Source organism: Alligator mississippiensis, chromosome 4, assembly GCF_030867095.1.
Source record: "Alligator mississippiensis isolate rAllMis1 chromosome 4, rAllMis1, whole genome shotgun sequence".
Lineage (NCBI taxonomy): Eukaryota > Metazoa > Chordata > Crocodylia > Alligatoridae > Alligator > Alligator mississippiensis.
Window position 1 is genome coordinate 64,819,866 of NC_081827.1, and position 17,313 is coordinate 64,837,178.

General features: G+C 42.0%; 1 protein-coding gene across 4 annotated transcripts in view; it reads left to right on the forward strand.

Annotated features, from left to right (window-relative positions):
* The window catches only part of USP15 (ubiquitin specific peptidase 15), a 105,428-nt gene that overhangs the window by 53,964 nt on the left and 34,151 nt on the right, over positions 1-17,313 (forward strand). For 2 of the 4 annotated variants that reach the window (XM_006260490.3, XM_014595902.2), the window contains one exon: positions 11,090-11,173. The exons of the other annotated variants lie outside the window; for them this stretch is intronic. In XM_006260490.3, the coding sequence (XP_006260552.1) occupies positions 11,090-11,173 (84 nt within the window). The remainder of the gene's footprint in view (positions 1-11,089; positions 11,174-17,313) is intronic. 4 annotated transcript variants of the gene reach the window in all.

A 17,313-nucleotide genomic window follows, 5' to 3' on the forward strand; every position in this document is an offset into this window, starting at 1 on the left:
AGCTCTGGATCAAATCTGAATCTGTCAGTCAGCTTGTCTGTCAAAAGTATCAGTCATTTGTGTCCCCTAAGGAAGTGGAATTAAACAGAAGGATGTTCATTACGTGTGTGTGTGTGTGTGTGTGTGTGTGTGTGTGTGTGTGTGTGTTAAAAAGGACGTTAATTATGAATATGTGCGTGTATGTGTATATAAACACAATCATAAATATAACGCAGGTTTGCACAGTAAAAACAGAAAAGTATGTATTACAGAACACAAGTTAAAACTATATATCTGTACTATAAAAACTTGAGAAAATAGTAGGGGATAAAATGTATAAAAAAGATCACAGAACAAGGAGTCTGTCACCTTTGATGTCTCCTCTTTGACAAAACCTGTTCTTTAACGAATACTTCTGTAAAGGATTACTGACCTTTTCATATCAATTCAAAGATGTTACTTTTGAAAGCATGTTTATGCTCTTGCAATAGGAATCTGCTAAACATTTAATGTGCTGAAATTTATTCTTGGAAAATATATTACTAGAAAAATGGAGTACAATCAAATTGGTCAGTTAGTCAAATAACTCTTAATTTTGCCTAAGATGCTGAGCAAATCCCTCGTGTCTCCATTACAGGAATGTGTAAGAATATCCAGAAGACTAAAGTTTTATTTCTACCAGGAAAAAGACTGGTATTTTGAATGTTAGCTTGTGTTGACTGGTGTGTCAATAAAACAGTTGCTTATGGCTTTGTAGCTAGCTACATCTCAAAGCACATGTAAACACTAATTTGGTAAACTTTACAGTTTAAGTTTAAACTGGAAACATTTGTAGTCTGAAACCAAGATGTCCACACTGCCTTTTGCAAACAAGCTAACTGGCAACCAGCCTACTGAAGATATAAAAGAAACTTTAGCAAAAACATGTACAGAATGTGGAAGGCACTTTAGATGTAGGATCTCGATATGTTAAAATGGATGTCTGTTGAAAGGATCATCCCACTAATGCCATCTTAAAGTAAGACTTCCTGAATCTGCCATTTCTTTGTGTTGTCTTCACAACAGAACATTTGCTTTTTTAGCCGGAGTATTAATAGTGTGAGACCAGCAATAATACAAACATTTTTAAAGTGCGACTGTGAGAGCTGGACTATATTTGCAAGTATATTTATTATATCATATGTATATGTGGCAGGTTGGGGTTGAGAAATGAGACAGTGGATGGAATTATTTCTTTTCTTTTCAAGCAATGGCAAAGGGCAAGCACCCTGCCACAGGGTACATTTGTACCTCAGTCATTGTAGCATAGGTATATCTGAGCTAGTTTCAAATTGCGTAGCTCAGATACTGGTGGCAGTCTAACATGGTAGCAAAGAACTATAGAATATATATTCTATATATTGTACTATGTTGGGTTTGGATAGAAGAAGCTCATTCTGAAGGATAAATGGGTGGGGGGGAATGTAGGGTAAAACCAAAATAGAGGAATAAAACCAGAATTTACCCAGAACTCGGTAACAGATTCTAACAGAAATTGAGGTAGGCTTCAGTTCAGTCAAGTTCCTGATTCACCACAGTAGATATCTGCCAACGATGATATGCAAAAAATGAGTCTTCACCTGGTTTGAGAACTTAGACAAACGTTAGAAACCCCCCTGCATCCTTGTTACACTGTTCTTGCAGTTTTGCTGTTTATACCTATCACAAGTGTTTTCCCCCAAAATGTACAGGAAGTCACTAAACATGGATGTTCCCTATTCTTTTATTACTGGCTTGCTAGGGTACCTTTTGTAGGACACCTCGAGTACCTGAGATGGTAGAAAATTCTGTGGGTTGTCAGTTCCAATAAGAAGAAAATTAGGTTGGCTATGCCTTTCTTGGTCCTGTATTCTGCAGTTGCTTTTTGACCTGTGCTGGTTTGAATTAGTCACAATCCATGCCTTTTCATGTTCACATTGAGACCCCCAATTCTTGAAATCTTATCCAACTGCACTGCAAATAGAATTAAAACTTTTGTCTTACTTAATCAAATGAGTTACTAGTGAGAGGTATTCATGCTTACTTATTAACCTTTTCTGATTGCTAAATATTGTAGGTAAAAAGATGCCAAACCTTTGTACTGCTTAGTAGGGGGGGATGCTGCATATCAAACCAGCTATATCTTCTTGGTTGTTTCTGTAGTCAGCCCCAAAGGAAAAGTGTTCAAGTCTTGTCTGAAGGTGATGTGGACAGTGTAGCTCTTTACGTGACGAGAAATGACACGGTTTCTCACAGAGTATTTTAAAAAATAGGCCATAGCAGTTGATTTGTGAATTAGGATTAGACCATCAGTAATGAAGTGGTTCATTGCATTAACAAGAGGCACCTACCTACTATTTCTGGTATTCGTTAGAAAGACTGTTTTTTTCCTTTAAGCATTATTCCTGTTCTTCCTGATTTGAGCCTGAGCCAAGAACTTATCTTCAGTGTCCTGAAGTGCCCCATACAGTGGCCCTTCTAGGTACCTTGTTGAGCTTAGTTGATGAGAAATTAATATGTATGGTATGCGTTATCTTAGTCTCTTATCTCCAGTTGCAGTTTTTAATAAAACTTTGATCTTGTCTCAGGCAAGAGGTTTGGATTAGATCAGTGGTTCTCAACCTTTTTCCTACAGGGACCCATTTGCAAAGATCCATAGCCTATCCCAACCCACACACCCCTGGCCCTGCTGCTGTCTAGTCCCCTGTCCCCTGGGCCATGCTGGTGTCCCTCGATCCTCACCTGCTGCCCCCATCCCGCTTGGGTTTGAGCCTGGTGGCTGCAGTGTCTTCAGCTCATGCAGGTGGCAGCAGAGTGAGTCCGGCACCAGCACAGACTGCAGGGAGGAGGAGGAGAGACCTGTGGCACCCTGCCGTCCTGGACTGGGGCTGCTGCGCCCCACCAGGTAGCCTGGTTATGGACCCTTCCACCTCCTGGACAGCATCTCCCAGCTGTGCCACGCCCATGAGAATGAGCACTGGCCCCAGTGTTGTCAGCCCAGCTATGCAGCTCTCCCCCACCCCCTTACCCTGCTGGAACAGGCAGGTGCCTTTCTGCTGCCCCTCTGTCCTGCTGCAGCTCATGACCCTTTGAAATATTCTTGCGACTCATGAGTTGAGAAAAATGCTGGACTCGATGACTTTGGGAGGTTGCTTCCAGCCCTACTTCTCCATGATTCTATTAATCTAGGATTTGAATGAAAGCAGTGGCAAAATGTACATCACCCCAATGGTTGAGATTAGCCCAGAGTCACGTTCTTGGAGACCAGGGCTAGAACTAGGACTAAATTTGTGTGTTCTTAAATTCTGTCAGCAGGCTTTGCCAGTTAAATTGCTGTCCTTTTTTTTTTTTTTTTTGACTGCTCCCTCCCCCCCCCCCCCCCCCCCCCCAAAAAAAAAGAAAAGGTCTGAGAGGCTGTTACAGTTCACTGTTTCAGGGATGAACTGAATACTGCCACTCCTGTATGCAATCTGAGACCCTGTGTAGGTTTGGGTAGGAACCATGAGGATGGAGGAGGTTCCTGGGGACCTAGTGTGGGGTCCAGAGCCCTGGGAAGGGGGCTGAGTGCCTGGACCTGTTGAGAGGCCAGATGAGGCTGGAGAGAGTGGCTGTGTGCGTAGGGGCCTAGGGAGAGGCCCAGAGAGTGAGGGGCTGCATGCATGTGGACCTAGGGAGTCTAAGCCAGCCCAGAGGAGGGGCTGCGTGAACAAAGGCCTAGCCCTAGGGAGGAGTCTGGCCAGCCCAGAGGAAGAGCAGCTACGCATACAAGGGCTCATTGAGACGCTAGGCCAGCCCAAAGGAGGAGGAGCCATGTGTATAGGACCTAGTGAGGGGCCAGGACAGTCCTGGGAGAGGGGCTGAGAGGAGCACCAAGCCAGCCCAGAGGAGGGGCTGCATGTACAAAGGCCTAGCCCTAGGGAGGAGTCTGGCCAGCCCAGAGGAAGAGCAGCTACACATACAAGGGCTCATTGAGACACTAGGCCAGCCCAAAGGAGGAGGAGCCGTGTGTATAGGACCTAGTGAGGGGCCAGGACAGTCCTGGGAGAGGGGCTGAGAGGAGCAGGCTTATTGAGTGGCCAGGTGAGCCCTGAATAAGGGCCTGAGCAGCAGAGAGACCTGGTAGAGAGGCCTGGGTGTGTCCTGTGAGTGGAGCGGACCCATTGAGAGGTCAAGGGGGCCTAGAGAAGAAAGGGGTTGCGTAGCACGATCGAGGTGGGGCTTCGAGCACACAGAGAAAGAGAGAGATTCATGGTGGTGTCCAGGAGGGCAGACCCATAAAGATGTGAGGGTCTGATAGCTGGCAGACTGACCCTTGACTGGCCTGTGCTGGGCCTGGGAGGGGTTGAAGGGAGAGGTGGCCATAGCTGCAGACAGCCTGGGGTCTTGACTGGTCTGGTGGCAGAGCCAGAGCATCATAGAGGCACAAAGGTCCATGAGGGGCCACAGCTGAGAGGGAGGGGTCCAGGAGCATCCAGCTTGGATGACGATGGCTGGTGCCAAGCTATCTGAAAAGGAGGGATCTAGGGCTAGGGGTCTGAGTGTGAGCTAGGGGCCAGAGAGAGAGAGAGAAAGAGAGAGCAAGAGTAGAGAGGGAGTCTGGGCCAGAGGGCCTGGTTAGTAGCAGCTTTGGGGAGGTGCAGGACATCAAGGGGTAACTCAGAGAGATTAATGGAAGATCAGGTAGGCCTGAAGATCAGTCCTGGGTAAAACCTAAAACCACACACTACTGGAGGTGGCTGGTGTGGTGGGGCTACCGGTGCTTGGGCAGTGTCTGTGAAATGACATACCTGTGCCACTCCACAGAAAGGTGATGATGGGGCACCAAGAAGCCTCGGCCCACATTGCCTTATGGGTGGCTCTCTGGAGGGGGAAGTCTAGGGGAGCATACCCTGATAAAAAAGCAGTGGGCAAGGAAGACCGTGTGGACCACCAGGGGTCCAGAGGCTGGAGTAGAGGGCGAGGCCCAGCAAGGGGCCAGGGTTAAGGAAGGGTTCTGAGCTAGAGGGCAGCCCAGGGAGAGGCCAGAGAGCAAAGTGTGGCCCAGTGCAGGGGCCTCAGCTAGACATGAAGACTAGGATGCCATTTGTGAGGCATGGTGTAGGGGAGGTATGGAGCTGTGTGATTGGCCCATAAAGCCACTATCATAAAGTGGGTGGTTGGTACAGTAAGATCAGGGCAGCCTCCTGCAGTCTACGTATTTCTATTAACGACAGGGCATGGTGGGTGAGTGCAGGGCAGACTGCCGCTAAGACTGGGTATCCAGTTATGCATGTAAGAGCAGTCTTACTTTTTGCTTGGTTCCTGACATAGTTTCATAGTTGGTAGGGTCGGAAGGGACCGGAGCAGGTCATCAAGTTCGACCCCCTGCCACGGGCAGGAAAGAATGCTGGTGTCAAACAACCCTGGCTAGGTGATTATCTAGCCTCCTTTTGAAGGCCCCCAGGGTAGGAGCAAGCACCACTTCCCTTGGAAGTTGGTTCCAGATCCTAGCCACCCTGACTGTGAAGTAGTGCTTCCTGGTGTCTATCCTGAACCTACTCTTAGTCAACTTATGGCTGTTATTTGTAGTTACTCCTGGTAGTGCTTTGGGGAACAGGGTCTCTCCCATTCCCTGCTGGCCCTCCTTGGTAAGTTTATAGACGGCCACTAGATCCCTCCTCAGCCTTCTTTTGTGGAGTCTGAACAGGTTCAGGTCCCATAGCCTTTCCTCGTAGGGCCTGCCCTGCTGTCCCCTTATCATACGAGTGGCCCTCCTTTGGACCCTGTCAGTGCTGTCCACATCCCTCCTGAAGTGCGGTGCCCAGAACTGGACACAGTACTCCAACTGTGACCTGACTAATGTGGCATAGAGGGGGAGGATCACCTCCTTGGACCTGCTCATGATGCATCTGTGGATGCATGACAAGGTGTGGTTAGCCTTCCTGACTTCGTCTTCACATTGGCAGCCCATGTTCATCTTGGAATCAGCAGTGACTGCAAGATCCTTTTATGCCTCCGTGCTGACGAGAAGGGAGTTCTCCAGCCTGTAGGTATGCTGCTGGTTCTTCCTCCTGAGGTGCAAAGTTGCACTTGTCAGTATTGAAACCCATCCTATTCTCATCCGCCCACCTGTGTAACCTGTCCAGATCTACTTGTAGCCTGTCCGTCCCTCCCTCCTAGCATGCCCACTTCTCCCCACATCTTAGTGTCGTCTGCGAATTTGAACACGGTGCTTTTCACCCCCCTCGTCCAAGTCGCTGATGAAGATGTTGAACAGTGTAGGCCCGAGGACTGAGCCCCAGGGAACCCCACTGCCCACATCTCTCTAGGTCGAAAATGACCTGTCCACCACCACTCTCTGGGTGCGGCCCTCCAGCCAATTTGTGACCCATCTGACTGTGTTCGCATCGATGCCACAGTTGCCTAATTTTTTAATCAGAATGGAGTGAGAGACAGTGTCGAAGGCCTTCCTAAAGTCCAGAAAGACTACGTCCACCACAACACCTGCGTCCAAGGATTTTGTGACCTGGTCATAGAAGGCAACCAGGTTGGTCTGACGGGACCTTCCTCTAATGAACCCACGTTGGTTGCCCCTAAGCATAATCTCCCCTGCTGGTCCCTCGCAGATGTGTTCCTGGATAATTTTCTCAAAGAGCTTTCCCAGGGCTGAGGTAAGACTAACGGGCCTATAGTTTCCTGGGTCCTCCTTCCTCCCTTTTTTGAAAACAGGGGCCACTTTGGCCCTTTTCCAGTCCTCTGGCACCTCGGCAGAGTACCACAAGTGCTCTGCCAAGCACTTGTAAAGCTTTGCCAGGGGTCCCGCAATGACCTCTACCAATTCCCTCATCAGCTAGGAGTGGAGATCATCTGGACCTGCTGAGTTGAACACACCAAGTCCCACCAGAAGTTCCCTGACTAGGTCCTTACAGACCCTGGGCCTGGCTGTGCCTCTCTTGGATCCGTCCGGAATCCCGATGGGGGGGGATGTCCTGGTCCCCGCTCAGAAAAATGTAGAGGCAAAGAATTTGTTAAAGAGGTCAGCTTTATCGTCTGGTGAGACCACCAGATCTCCAAGTGTGTCCTGCAGGGGATCCATGTTACCGGGTGCCTTCCCTATATATTTAAAAAAGGACTTCTTGTTATCTTTGATCCAGGTCACTAGTCCCAGTTCTGTACCCACCTTAGCCTTCCTATCAGTCCCCCACAATCTCTAGCAATGGAGGTATAATCCTCCTTGGTGATGGCCCCTCCCTTCCATTGGGTGTATGCCTCCTTTCTAGCTTTCACATGTTCCTGAATGCCTTTGGTGAGCCATGGGGGCTTTTGAGCACTCTTGCCCCCTTTGATTCGCATTGGGACTGTCACCCTTTGGGCTTGGAGGATCGTCTCCTTAAGGAACAACCACTCATCTTCTTGGACTCCCAACTCCCCTCCCCCCTAGGACCTCAGTGCCTTGCCGACTAATCTCCTTAACTCATTGAAATCCGCCCTCCTGAAGTCCAGGGCTACTGCCGTGCTGCAGGCCTTTGACACCTTGCGCTGGATAGTGAATTCTAGTAAGTGATCACTATCGCTTAGGTGGTTGAGAACCCGCAGTCCCTTCACCAGGTCGTTGCCTGTGGCCAGGACCAGGTCCAGCAAGGCATTTCCTCTGGTGGGACTGTGCACCTCCTGGGTTAGATGGAGGTCCTGTATCTTGGCTAGGAACCTACGTGAATGGCTAGACCTGGCTGACTGCTCCTCCCAGCAGATGTCCAGGTAGTTTAGGTCACCCATGATGACCACATCCCTTGATTTAACTGCCTCGGTGAGCTCACCTGAGAATTCATGATCCAGCTCTTCCCCTTGGTTGGGTGGTGTGTAGTAGACACCCACCGTTAAGTACCTTTCCTCCCAACCCCCTTGTATTCTAACTGAGAGCATTTCACTCTGCCACTCCTCAGACCCAGTGCTGTTTGTTGAGGACATGTATTGCTCTTTGACATAGAGCGCCACACCCCCGCCTTTCCTCCCCGTTCTACCCTGCCTGAACAGTCTGTAGCCCTTGACGTTTACCGCCCAATCATGCACTGAATCCTACCAAGTTTCAGTGAGCCCTGTGACGGGGTCTGGGTTTGTGTTAGCTTGCAGGAGGGCAAGTTCCTCTTGTTTGTTCCCCATACTACAACATCTGTTAAGGTTGGTGAGTCCTGCTCCTTGCTGTATTTTTGACAGCCTTTTTTTACTTGAAGGAAGGTGGGACTCGAGCACTGTGAAATAGGAATTCACTTAGATGGCCAAATATCTCAGGAAGCTATAAATTGATACTTGGATCATCTTTTTAAATGATATCTAACATAGGAATTGTAGGTTTCAGAAAAATTCCTTGAATAATATTAAATTCATTTCTTTTAAGGGAGAGTCAAATCACTTGTGACAAATTTAGTGAAGTGGAAAACTTGAGAATTTAAGGATGCCCGTTAACAGCGTGAATAGTCATATGACACTGAGTATTATTTGGTCAGTTAAAGGCTCAGTAATGTATTGAACATAATTTTGATTAAGCAGTAAAATCCTGTAGATTATTCTTTGCAATTGGCATCAAAAGGCCCTGGCAGATGTTACGTTTATCCCACTAAGTTAGCCATGTGGCATGTTACAATCAATTTATCTCATCATAAAATGGCAAACAAGGCACAAAGATGTTACACATTAAATGTGGAATGATGAAAACAAGGCTTCCTTTTATTATAGAAAATAATACCATTTATTTTCTGGAGTGTAAAATAAATCCTTTAGGATTTATGTCTATCTACTGTTGATAGCTGTAGAGGGATTTGCCACCCATTTTATATTTGTGTACATCATCTTAATATATTTTGCAAATATTTCGTAGTATAATAGGCGTAACATTTCAATATTGAGTAAAGAATAAAGTGTTCATCCCTTGTGTTTAAAGAAAAGATTTATTTTTTTTAACGATAAACTTATTTAACTAGTTTTCATTTCCCTTCAGGGAAATGGTATGTAGTTCATAGGAAAAATGGGTGTTACTGTAGTAAGTTAAGGATATCCTGCTTTAAAACAAAAACTTGTCTTGTCCTCTTCCTAATTTTTATCTGTCAGTGTTTGGCTGATTGGTATATTCTTTGGTCACAACTTTTCAATTAAATATTTTTAAAATACCACCAGTAACAGTAAAACTGTTATTTCCTATTGCATGCATTCATATTACATTGCAGGAAGATGCATTCATGTATTTGAACCTATTTGTGCTTAAGACAGAGGATTGAAATTGTCATTTATATTTTGACAGAAAATAGTTGACATTTTCTCTGTATCTTGCTTAGTTAGCCATTGCTAGAGTACTACCATTTAAAAGGAAAAAGGAAGGCAAAAATTAAAAATAAGAACCAACCTTTGAATCTTATCAGCTTGTGTTTTGAAACTTTTTTTTATTGTCCGTTGTTTGGATGTCTTAAAAATATTTTTGGAAGCTTAAAAAAACTTTTCATAAGTGATTTTACCACGTGTGAGAAAGTAGTTGCGTTTGACACACAGCATTGACTGGCTTTTTCTTGATACCCAGTGTTATCGGTGTCAGTACTTGCAAACAGTTCTAAAAATATTTTGGCAGGGGTGACTTGTAACATCTTAGTAAGCTGTTTATATTTCTTTAAGAAATGCTGTGTTTTTACTTAAAGATTTTAGAAAATAGCTCTTTCACCAGCTGAGGGTTTTAACTTTGTCGAATCAAAATTAACTGGTGCTTTTATTTTTTCACTGGGGAAAAAACCTAAATAAATCTGACTTTGAAATTTTTATGGTATTTGGTAGACTACCTTACTACTTTTATTCATAACGAAATATTTGAATTTGGTCATAATATTATTATCAATTATAATATATTCAGCTTGCTTTGTGTTTTAATTTAAAGACTCCATGGTCTTTAATTTCAGTTTCAGTTTAACTCAAGTTTAAATTGTCAATGAGAAAATTATTTCATAATACTTCATAACTTTCCTGTGCTGGAATATGTTTATGTTCCTGTTTTTGTTGACAGTATTGCCCATGGAGGCGACGGCTATTAGATTATAATATGGAAAAGTGGCATAATTATAGTAGACCAAAATTATTTTCATAATTGAGCATTTTCCTAGTGGCAGTGTTTTATGCAAGTAGTGTACAAATCTGACTTTGAAAATTCTTCAAACAGGATGCATGTCTCACCTTATTTTTTTTTTATTTTTTTTATTTTTTTGGAAAACGTAAAATCATATGTAATAATGCTTACTGCCTGACTTGCACGCTGTATTTTTTTAATGATCTGAATGAGCCTAATTCCAAAAGTCCATTTAAGTCTTCCAATGTTTTTTCCATGGATTTGTGTGGGTTTGGGTGAGGCCCATGTGTTCAGTCAATTGCAAGTAAAGGAAAACAGCAAACTGCAAGATCATACTGTATTTCATTCAGTCATTACAATTCAAAGAATTATCAGTGTTGAAAATGATAAACATATCCAACTTTTTAGAATTAAGTAACTGGATATAGTAATAGACTTACACCTGGCTAAATGCATATTAAAGATAACCTTTGTATCTCCAGAAATTTTTGGTGCATTATGTTAATGTTCATTAGCTTTTTAAAACAGCCAGTTTGTTAAAACAGTTAGTTTTAAATACTGCTTTTAAATGACTGAATGTACACTCACCTTGGAATATTATACTTTAGTCACAGCTGACACTTTCATATCTCATTTCGAAAGTTACATAAGATTTAATTAAAAATTAGGAAAGCCTCTAGGCTTTTTTGTAACTTTGAGATGCGAAATGCATCCATGCTGTCAGTGCAGACAAAATAAATATTTTGACTTTTCTTTTTGTCAGCTTTTTAGCTGATTTAAGTGATAACTGATATCCAGTGTGATATGAAAGTTTGAATTATGAAATCCATTTTAATTTTTAAAAGATGCATTTTGAGGCTAGAAAGCTTTTTCATGGACTTCTGGTGCTCTGCTCATAAGAACTTTTTCATGCTTATTTACATGCATTGTTCATCTGTTAGCCTTTTCTTTTTCATGATTAATTTTAATCTCAACATTTTTATCTAATTTAACATTTTCATATTTTTAAAGGTCCCCAGGTGCATCCAATTTTTCAACTTTACCAAAGATCTCTCCATCTCTATCAAATAATTATAACAACATCAACAACAGAAAGTAAGCAATGTATCTTAAGAACTCTTTATTTGACTCGCCCAACTATGAAAAATGACCTTGTTTTATAGTTTTTAGGTTGCTTTAGATTTGTTTTGGTACTTGGATTGCAGTTCTTTTTAAGGTTTGGTATTTCATAGTGCAGTACCCTGTTGTGTTCGAGTAAGACAAAATTCAGAAGTGAAAGCTGGTTAAAGGTGTTTGACTGTATGTGCTACTCGATTTATTAGAGACTAGAACACTTTCTTACAGTGTTCAGTGTTCTTTAAAGACCTTGCTTAAAGTTTATCATGTTAAATATATAAAAATGCTGTAAACAATATTATATACTGTCCCACTTTACTGAATTTTCTCTGTAAGTACTTCCAGATTAAGATGATTGATCCTGTTCTAGTCCCCCAGTATTTTAAGGCAGGGATTGTCAACCGGAGGTACATGGACCAGTCCTAGGGAGTATGTGTGAGCGGGCAGGGACAGAGCACTGCCACCTCCCAGGAGTAGGGCTGGGGTGGGTGGGAGGGCAGTGGCGCCTCCTGCAGGGCGGGGAAGCTCACACATGGTGGCCGCCATCACCACATGCCAGCCCAATGAACTTCCCCGCCCCACACAGGGGTGCCTCTGCTTCACCACATCCTGGTGAGCTGACCTGTCCTGCTCCTGGGGAGGCAACACCACTCTATCCCCGCCCGCTCATGCGCCGTCCCTGCGTCCCTGCTCTGTGTCCAGCCGCATGCTACCCCCCCCCCCACCCCCAGCATTTGACCATGCGCTACCTTTTCCCTTCTTTCCCTTCCCCGCCCCCCTCCCCCCCCAACTCGGCATCCAGCTGACAGGGGTACTTAGACTAAAAAAGATCAAAAACCCCTGCTTTAAGGTATCACAACTGTATACAATACCATACATTTAAATATGAGGCTGTAATCTCCAGATGAGACTAAATTAATTGTCTAGTGCATCTGTCATAGTCTCTGAAATGTGAGCTCAGTTTGACATGGAGTATTGTGTTTTGGTATTGCAGCAAGTAGAGGGTTCAGTGAAAGACAAACCTTTAAGGAAGTAAAAACTTGTTTCCTTTCTTTTACTTTGAATATTTGAACTTGGACAAATTATTTGATAACTGGTATATTTAATATGATAAGACTCTAAAAGAAGAACTTTACCTGTCAAGTGGCCACCTTAGTCTCTGATCACTTCACTTCATATTATGTACAGATAATATAAAAAACTAACAGTAAGTGCTGAAATAGTTTGTTTTTCTGCAACCTAACCTGTGGTGAACCAGCTTTCAGATGCCTGTAGTCAGACGCCAGTGTTCAAGGCAAGCTGGGGGAATGAAGAGACTTTTAAACTTTCCATCCATACTTCATTTAAAATACTATTCCTAACTTGTGTGCTATGACTCAAAGATGTTAACTTTAACTACTTAAAAAGGAAATATAAATATTAAATATTTTATAAATATCTTCCAATTAAATACTGCATTTAACAGAAGTGATTTTTCGTAAGGGATGAAGTGTCACTGGTGGTTCTACCAATTGTGAGTAGCCCCAACTCTCACCGTTAAACAGCTCAAATCCATGTATTTAACTGCAGTCTACTGTACTGTGAATGTGTAATAGTTACAAAAAAATATATTGTATTTTATGGGTATCTGTTGACCACATAACTGGAACTAAGCCTCTAATAGTAGAAAGCTAATAATCCCTTTCCTGTTGTTTAAAGCAATTTGTAATATCTAAAGCCACACAGGCAGTCATTGTTTCTTATAAAAATACTTTTGTAAAACAGACACTGAAAATATGGTGTGTAACTTCACCATGGAGACGCTGTAGTAGTATTTTAGAAAGTATTTACAGAGCCAATTTGCAGTGTTTACAGCTTTCTAAAAATAGATTTTCAGATGGATATTTTTAAAATTTTTGTGAAGCCAAACATTAGAATTTTGGAAGTTGAGGTAAAATTCTATCAGCTACATGAGTTTTTGAGGTTGAGGACTTTCACACAGAAAACAGAAGTTTTAAGCAACTCAATAATGCTTTAGCTTAAGATTTTAGACATGCTGGAAATTTAGTAGTCATGAAGAGTATCCTAGATTTATTTTTAAAATTGGACTTGGAGATTCAAGAGCTTAAACATTTGAAAAATACATTTGGGTAATCTATTCTGGTAGTACTGTCGACTGAAATAAAAGCTGCTGCTTAAACTTTAAAACTTTACTATAACCACATATTTATTTACTAAGCAATAAAAGTACATTTATGACACACTATATAGTGTAGGTACATACAGATATTTATGTGCAATTCACTGGTTTTCTTTAAAATCAAGCAATAAGTAGCTTAATTCAGTGTTTAAATTTTTAATTTATGTTTTATTTTTGCAAAAATTAAACATTTGCCACAATATAGATTATAAAGGATTGTATTTAACAGTACCCAGTTAAATATAAAATATATGTTTAAGAAGCATTAATTACAGGGAGAAACTATATCTGTTACTATCTTGATATTTATAACGAATATTCAGTTATAACAGTACATTGAGAATTCTTAGCTTCAAGTGCAAATCCTAGCATTTATCTGTATTGTTTAAAATTTTATCATTGAGATTAAATCAGTTCCCTCCCATTTTCTTCCCCTCTCCCTGCCCTGCATCATTCTGTCTGAAGAAACTTTCCCTCTTTATATTCTTATACTAATAGTGCCTTCTGTACTTTACTCAGTTATGTGTTCAGTGTCAGTTCTGTCTCCACTAGTGCCATCTAGTGCATTTTAATTTTTCTGCCTATGTTTGTAGCAGCTGCCTTCTCAGTTGAAGCAAATGGTCTTTCTGGTCTCATGTACTGAAGTCAGAGCCTTTGGAATACTGTCAGAATTGTATACTTAAGAATTATGGGGTTCCTTTGCACTTGTGAGGATATCTTTTGTTTTGAAGATGGTGGTAATGGCAGCAGTGGGTGATTAATAACAAAGTGATCATAAAGTAAAAAAAAAAAAAAAAAAAAAAGACAAGACTCCATTTGTATAGACTAAAAGGGCCTTCATTGTGGATTCATTGTGTACAAACACAAAGGCACTCAAAGGCATGTAATGAGCCTCTTTGTCCACCGGATAGCGCTGTGACCTTTTTTGTAGTTCACTCCTTTGAATTGCTTCCACTTTCAAATTGTTCCTGCTTTGTGTTTTTTCTTGTGGCATGTGCTAGCTCTGTACTCCCACAGCTGTGTGGCAGAGCATGGATTGGGGGGCCCCAGGCTATGGGGGAGAGGGAGGCAGCACTGGACCATCTTGCTTTCCTTTGGCTCTGGCCAGGGGCCAGGCTTAATTATTTTGAAAACAAAGTGCATGCAAACACTGGTGCAACACTCCAAAATAAACAAGTTTTAAATTTGATAAACCTATTTAATTTAATGAGGATAAATCCCATGGTCTATACAGGCACCCAAGCACAATCATGTTATGACCTTTTCACTCCATTTCTAGTAGAACTGTATCTTTTAACCCCAAAATCTGGATCAGATGAGATGGGTAGTAACGATTAAATATTTTTCCTTGTATGAGAATATAACATAAGGTTTGTTCTGAAAAAGATTAAAAATAGAAGGCCAAAACTACAAAATATTTTATAGTTCTTTGTTTTGACACACATCTCTAGAAGATTTGGCTAGCCTGATAAATGTTTTGAGAGATGCTTGGACTAAGGTTCAAGTCTTGCAAAAATTTAAACACGTTTTTATATGTTAGTAGTTAGTAAGTATTTAATAAGGGTTTGAAGGACCAGAGTCTTTGTTTGCAAATTAGTGTATTTAATAATTAATTTAGTTAGTCATGCATGCACTAGAATATTATATTAAGGATCTCAAGAAGGTAATCTTAAATGTACTCTCTGGTTAACAGATAAATGTTGAAAGGGTAACATTAGTAGGGTAGTAGTATATTTTACTCTAGTGGTAATTGCAGAAAAGAAGAAAGGTTTAGGTTGTATTTTCTTTATCATTTCTATTAAATTGTAATATCAAATAGTGAATATGTGCTATACATTTATTGGCAGAAGGTGCTTTTGAAACTTTACAGGAGTAAAACCAGAATTTATACCATAGAGGATCAGTGATTGCAATTAAAAGATTGCATATAGTTTTTCAGGTCCAAACTGAAAAGTCTTCTCCATTTGACAACAGTCAGTCCTGTATCACTTTCTGTTGGTCAGATCTTTGCAGAAGACTGGTAGCAGAGCTTCAGTAGAAACACCAAGGACAGAGATATAAAAATTATCTTTTCACCTGTAGAAATGGTTCTTCCAGATTAGATTGGATGCACATAGACAGTGCTTATAGTGAAGAGAAAATAACTTTTGTGAAGCTATATGGACATTTTCAATTTCTCTTGCTGTCAACCAAGCTCTAGATTTCTTTTCTGGTCTCTTACAATCTAGGTGCTAAAACATGAGTAAGGAGAGATCTTCTTATGTGAACTTTGCTGAGTTCCCCCTTTTGGTCTTGCATCTTCCCAGGATGTGGTAATAGCCTAAGGTCTCTCATGTTCCTAGGTTGGTTAGGTCTGAATGCAATCCAGTCTGTCTCAAAATTTGGGCTTCTGAACATGTTCTTGGTATACAGAACACTTAGTTAGCATCATTTATTAAAATACCAGACTCTTTGCTCTAAAGGTTGAGGTCCCATAACTTAGTACTGGCCCTTTCAAGCCGCATCAGTAGGAACTGCACACTCCACAAGAGTTCCAACAAAGCTGTGAACATTTAGATTACTGTTTTATCCTTCAAATTAAACCAGCTAAAGCAAGGATCATAGACTTAAGCAGAATGGTTGGTTTAAAAATGCGGAGTTCAAGAGGTGTATAGATGTAAAAACTCACAAGATTGTGTGCTAATTTCTCTCTTGGTTGTCATCCAGTGTTCCAAAAGCTCCTTTTGGGTTTTGGTCTGTACTTTCAGGGACTCAGTACACTTATTCTGTTATAACAATCCTGCCTTTTTGTTCCGATTGGTAAGACAGCCATTGTTAAGGCAGACCTTGTCTATTATTAAGAGTTCTAGCGCCTTCTCTCAAGGGATGTTCCAGCAGCAGCTTCTAGTTCTTTTGTAGGGTGATTTAATTGCTTGGTTATGGAGCATTTGAAGTCCAGACTAGAATAACTAGTTTTCCGAGGCTCCAGGTGTCTCATTGTTTTCACCTATTTTTATTTGCAGCCAGGGTGCATCGAGATCCTTCTTAGTGTTCCGTGTAATATTAGGAATATTAGTATGTAAACACCTACAAGCAATTCACAAGATAAACCCAAAGGCCACATCCAAATGAGTGCAGTCATGTGGTATGTAGCACCACAGACTCATCTGTGGCACCACACACAGATGTTTCCCGTGCTGCTAAGAAGCACAGGGTGGGGGAGCGGGGTTGACCCCTAGAGGGGGTAAAAAAAAAAAAAAAAAAACACTCAGAAAAAAAACGGCAGTGCATGTGCAGGCAGTGCGTGCTGCCCAAAATCAGAGCGTGGCCAGTCAGAGCCACACTCTAGCTGCAGGCCAGGCTCCCAAGACCCCAGATAAGGCTACTGGGGCCAGCAGAGTTGCTGGCCCAGCCTCCTCTACCCCACCTGAGGTAACCTGCCTCACACCAGAGGATTCATGGCATGGGGGTTCCCTGGAGACGATTAGCAGTGGCACAAAATGTCCCATTGCTAGTTGTCCCCAGGGAACCAAACTTCTGCACTCATCTAGATGCGGCCAGAGATTTCAAATAAGAATCTACAATGTTAAAAATATTCTGATCTGTTATAGTCTTTCTGAGTCTACATCAGAAAAATTGCTTATTATTTTTGTAGTCTAAAAACAAGTGTTAATCTAAACACTGGCATTTTCCAAGGTGTGTGTTGAAAACAATTGGATTAACTAAATGAGAAATGCATATGCTTTTGTAAGCAGCAGTTTACTTCATCAGATTCCTGTAGTTGCCCTTCTGTTAGTGGGCAGGGACTGTAGCACATAGTAAAACCCAGTAAAGATACTGTGTGAAAGGAAAGAGTGAAAAGACAAATGGCACTCTCCAGATAACCTGGAATTTGTAAATTGGGGAGTGGGCAGCACTTGCACATACTTTTCACAGATATTTTGCCCTTAATGGCAGGCTG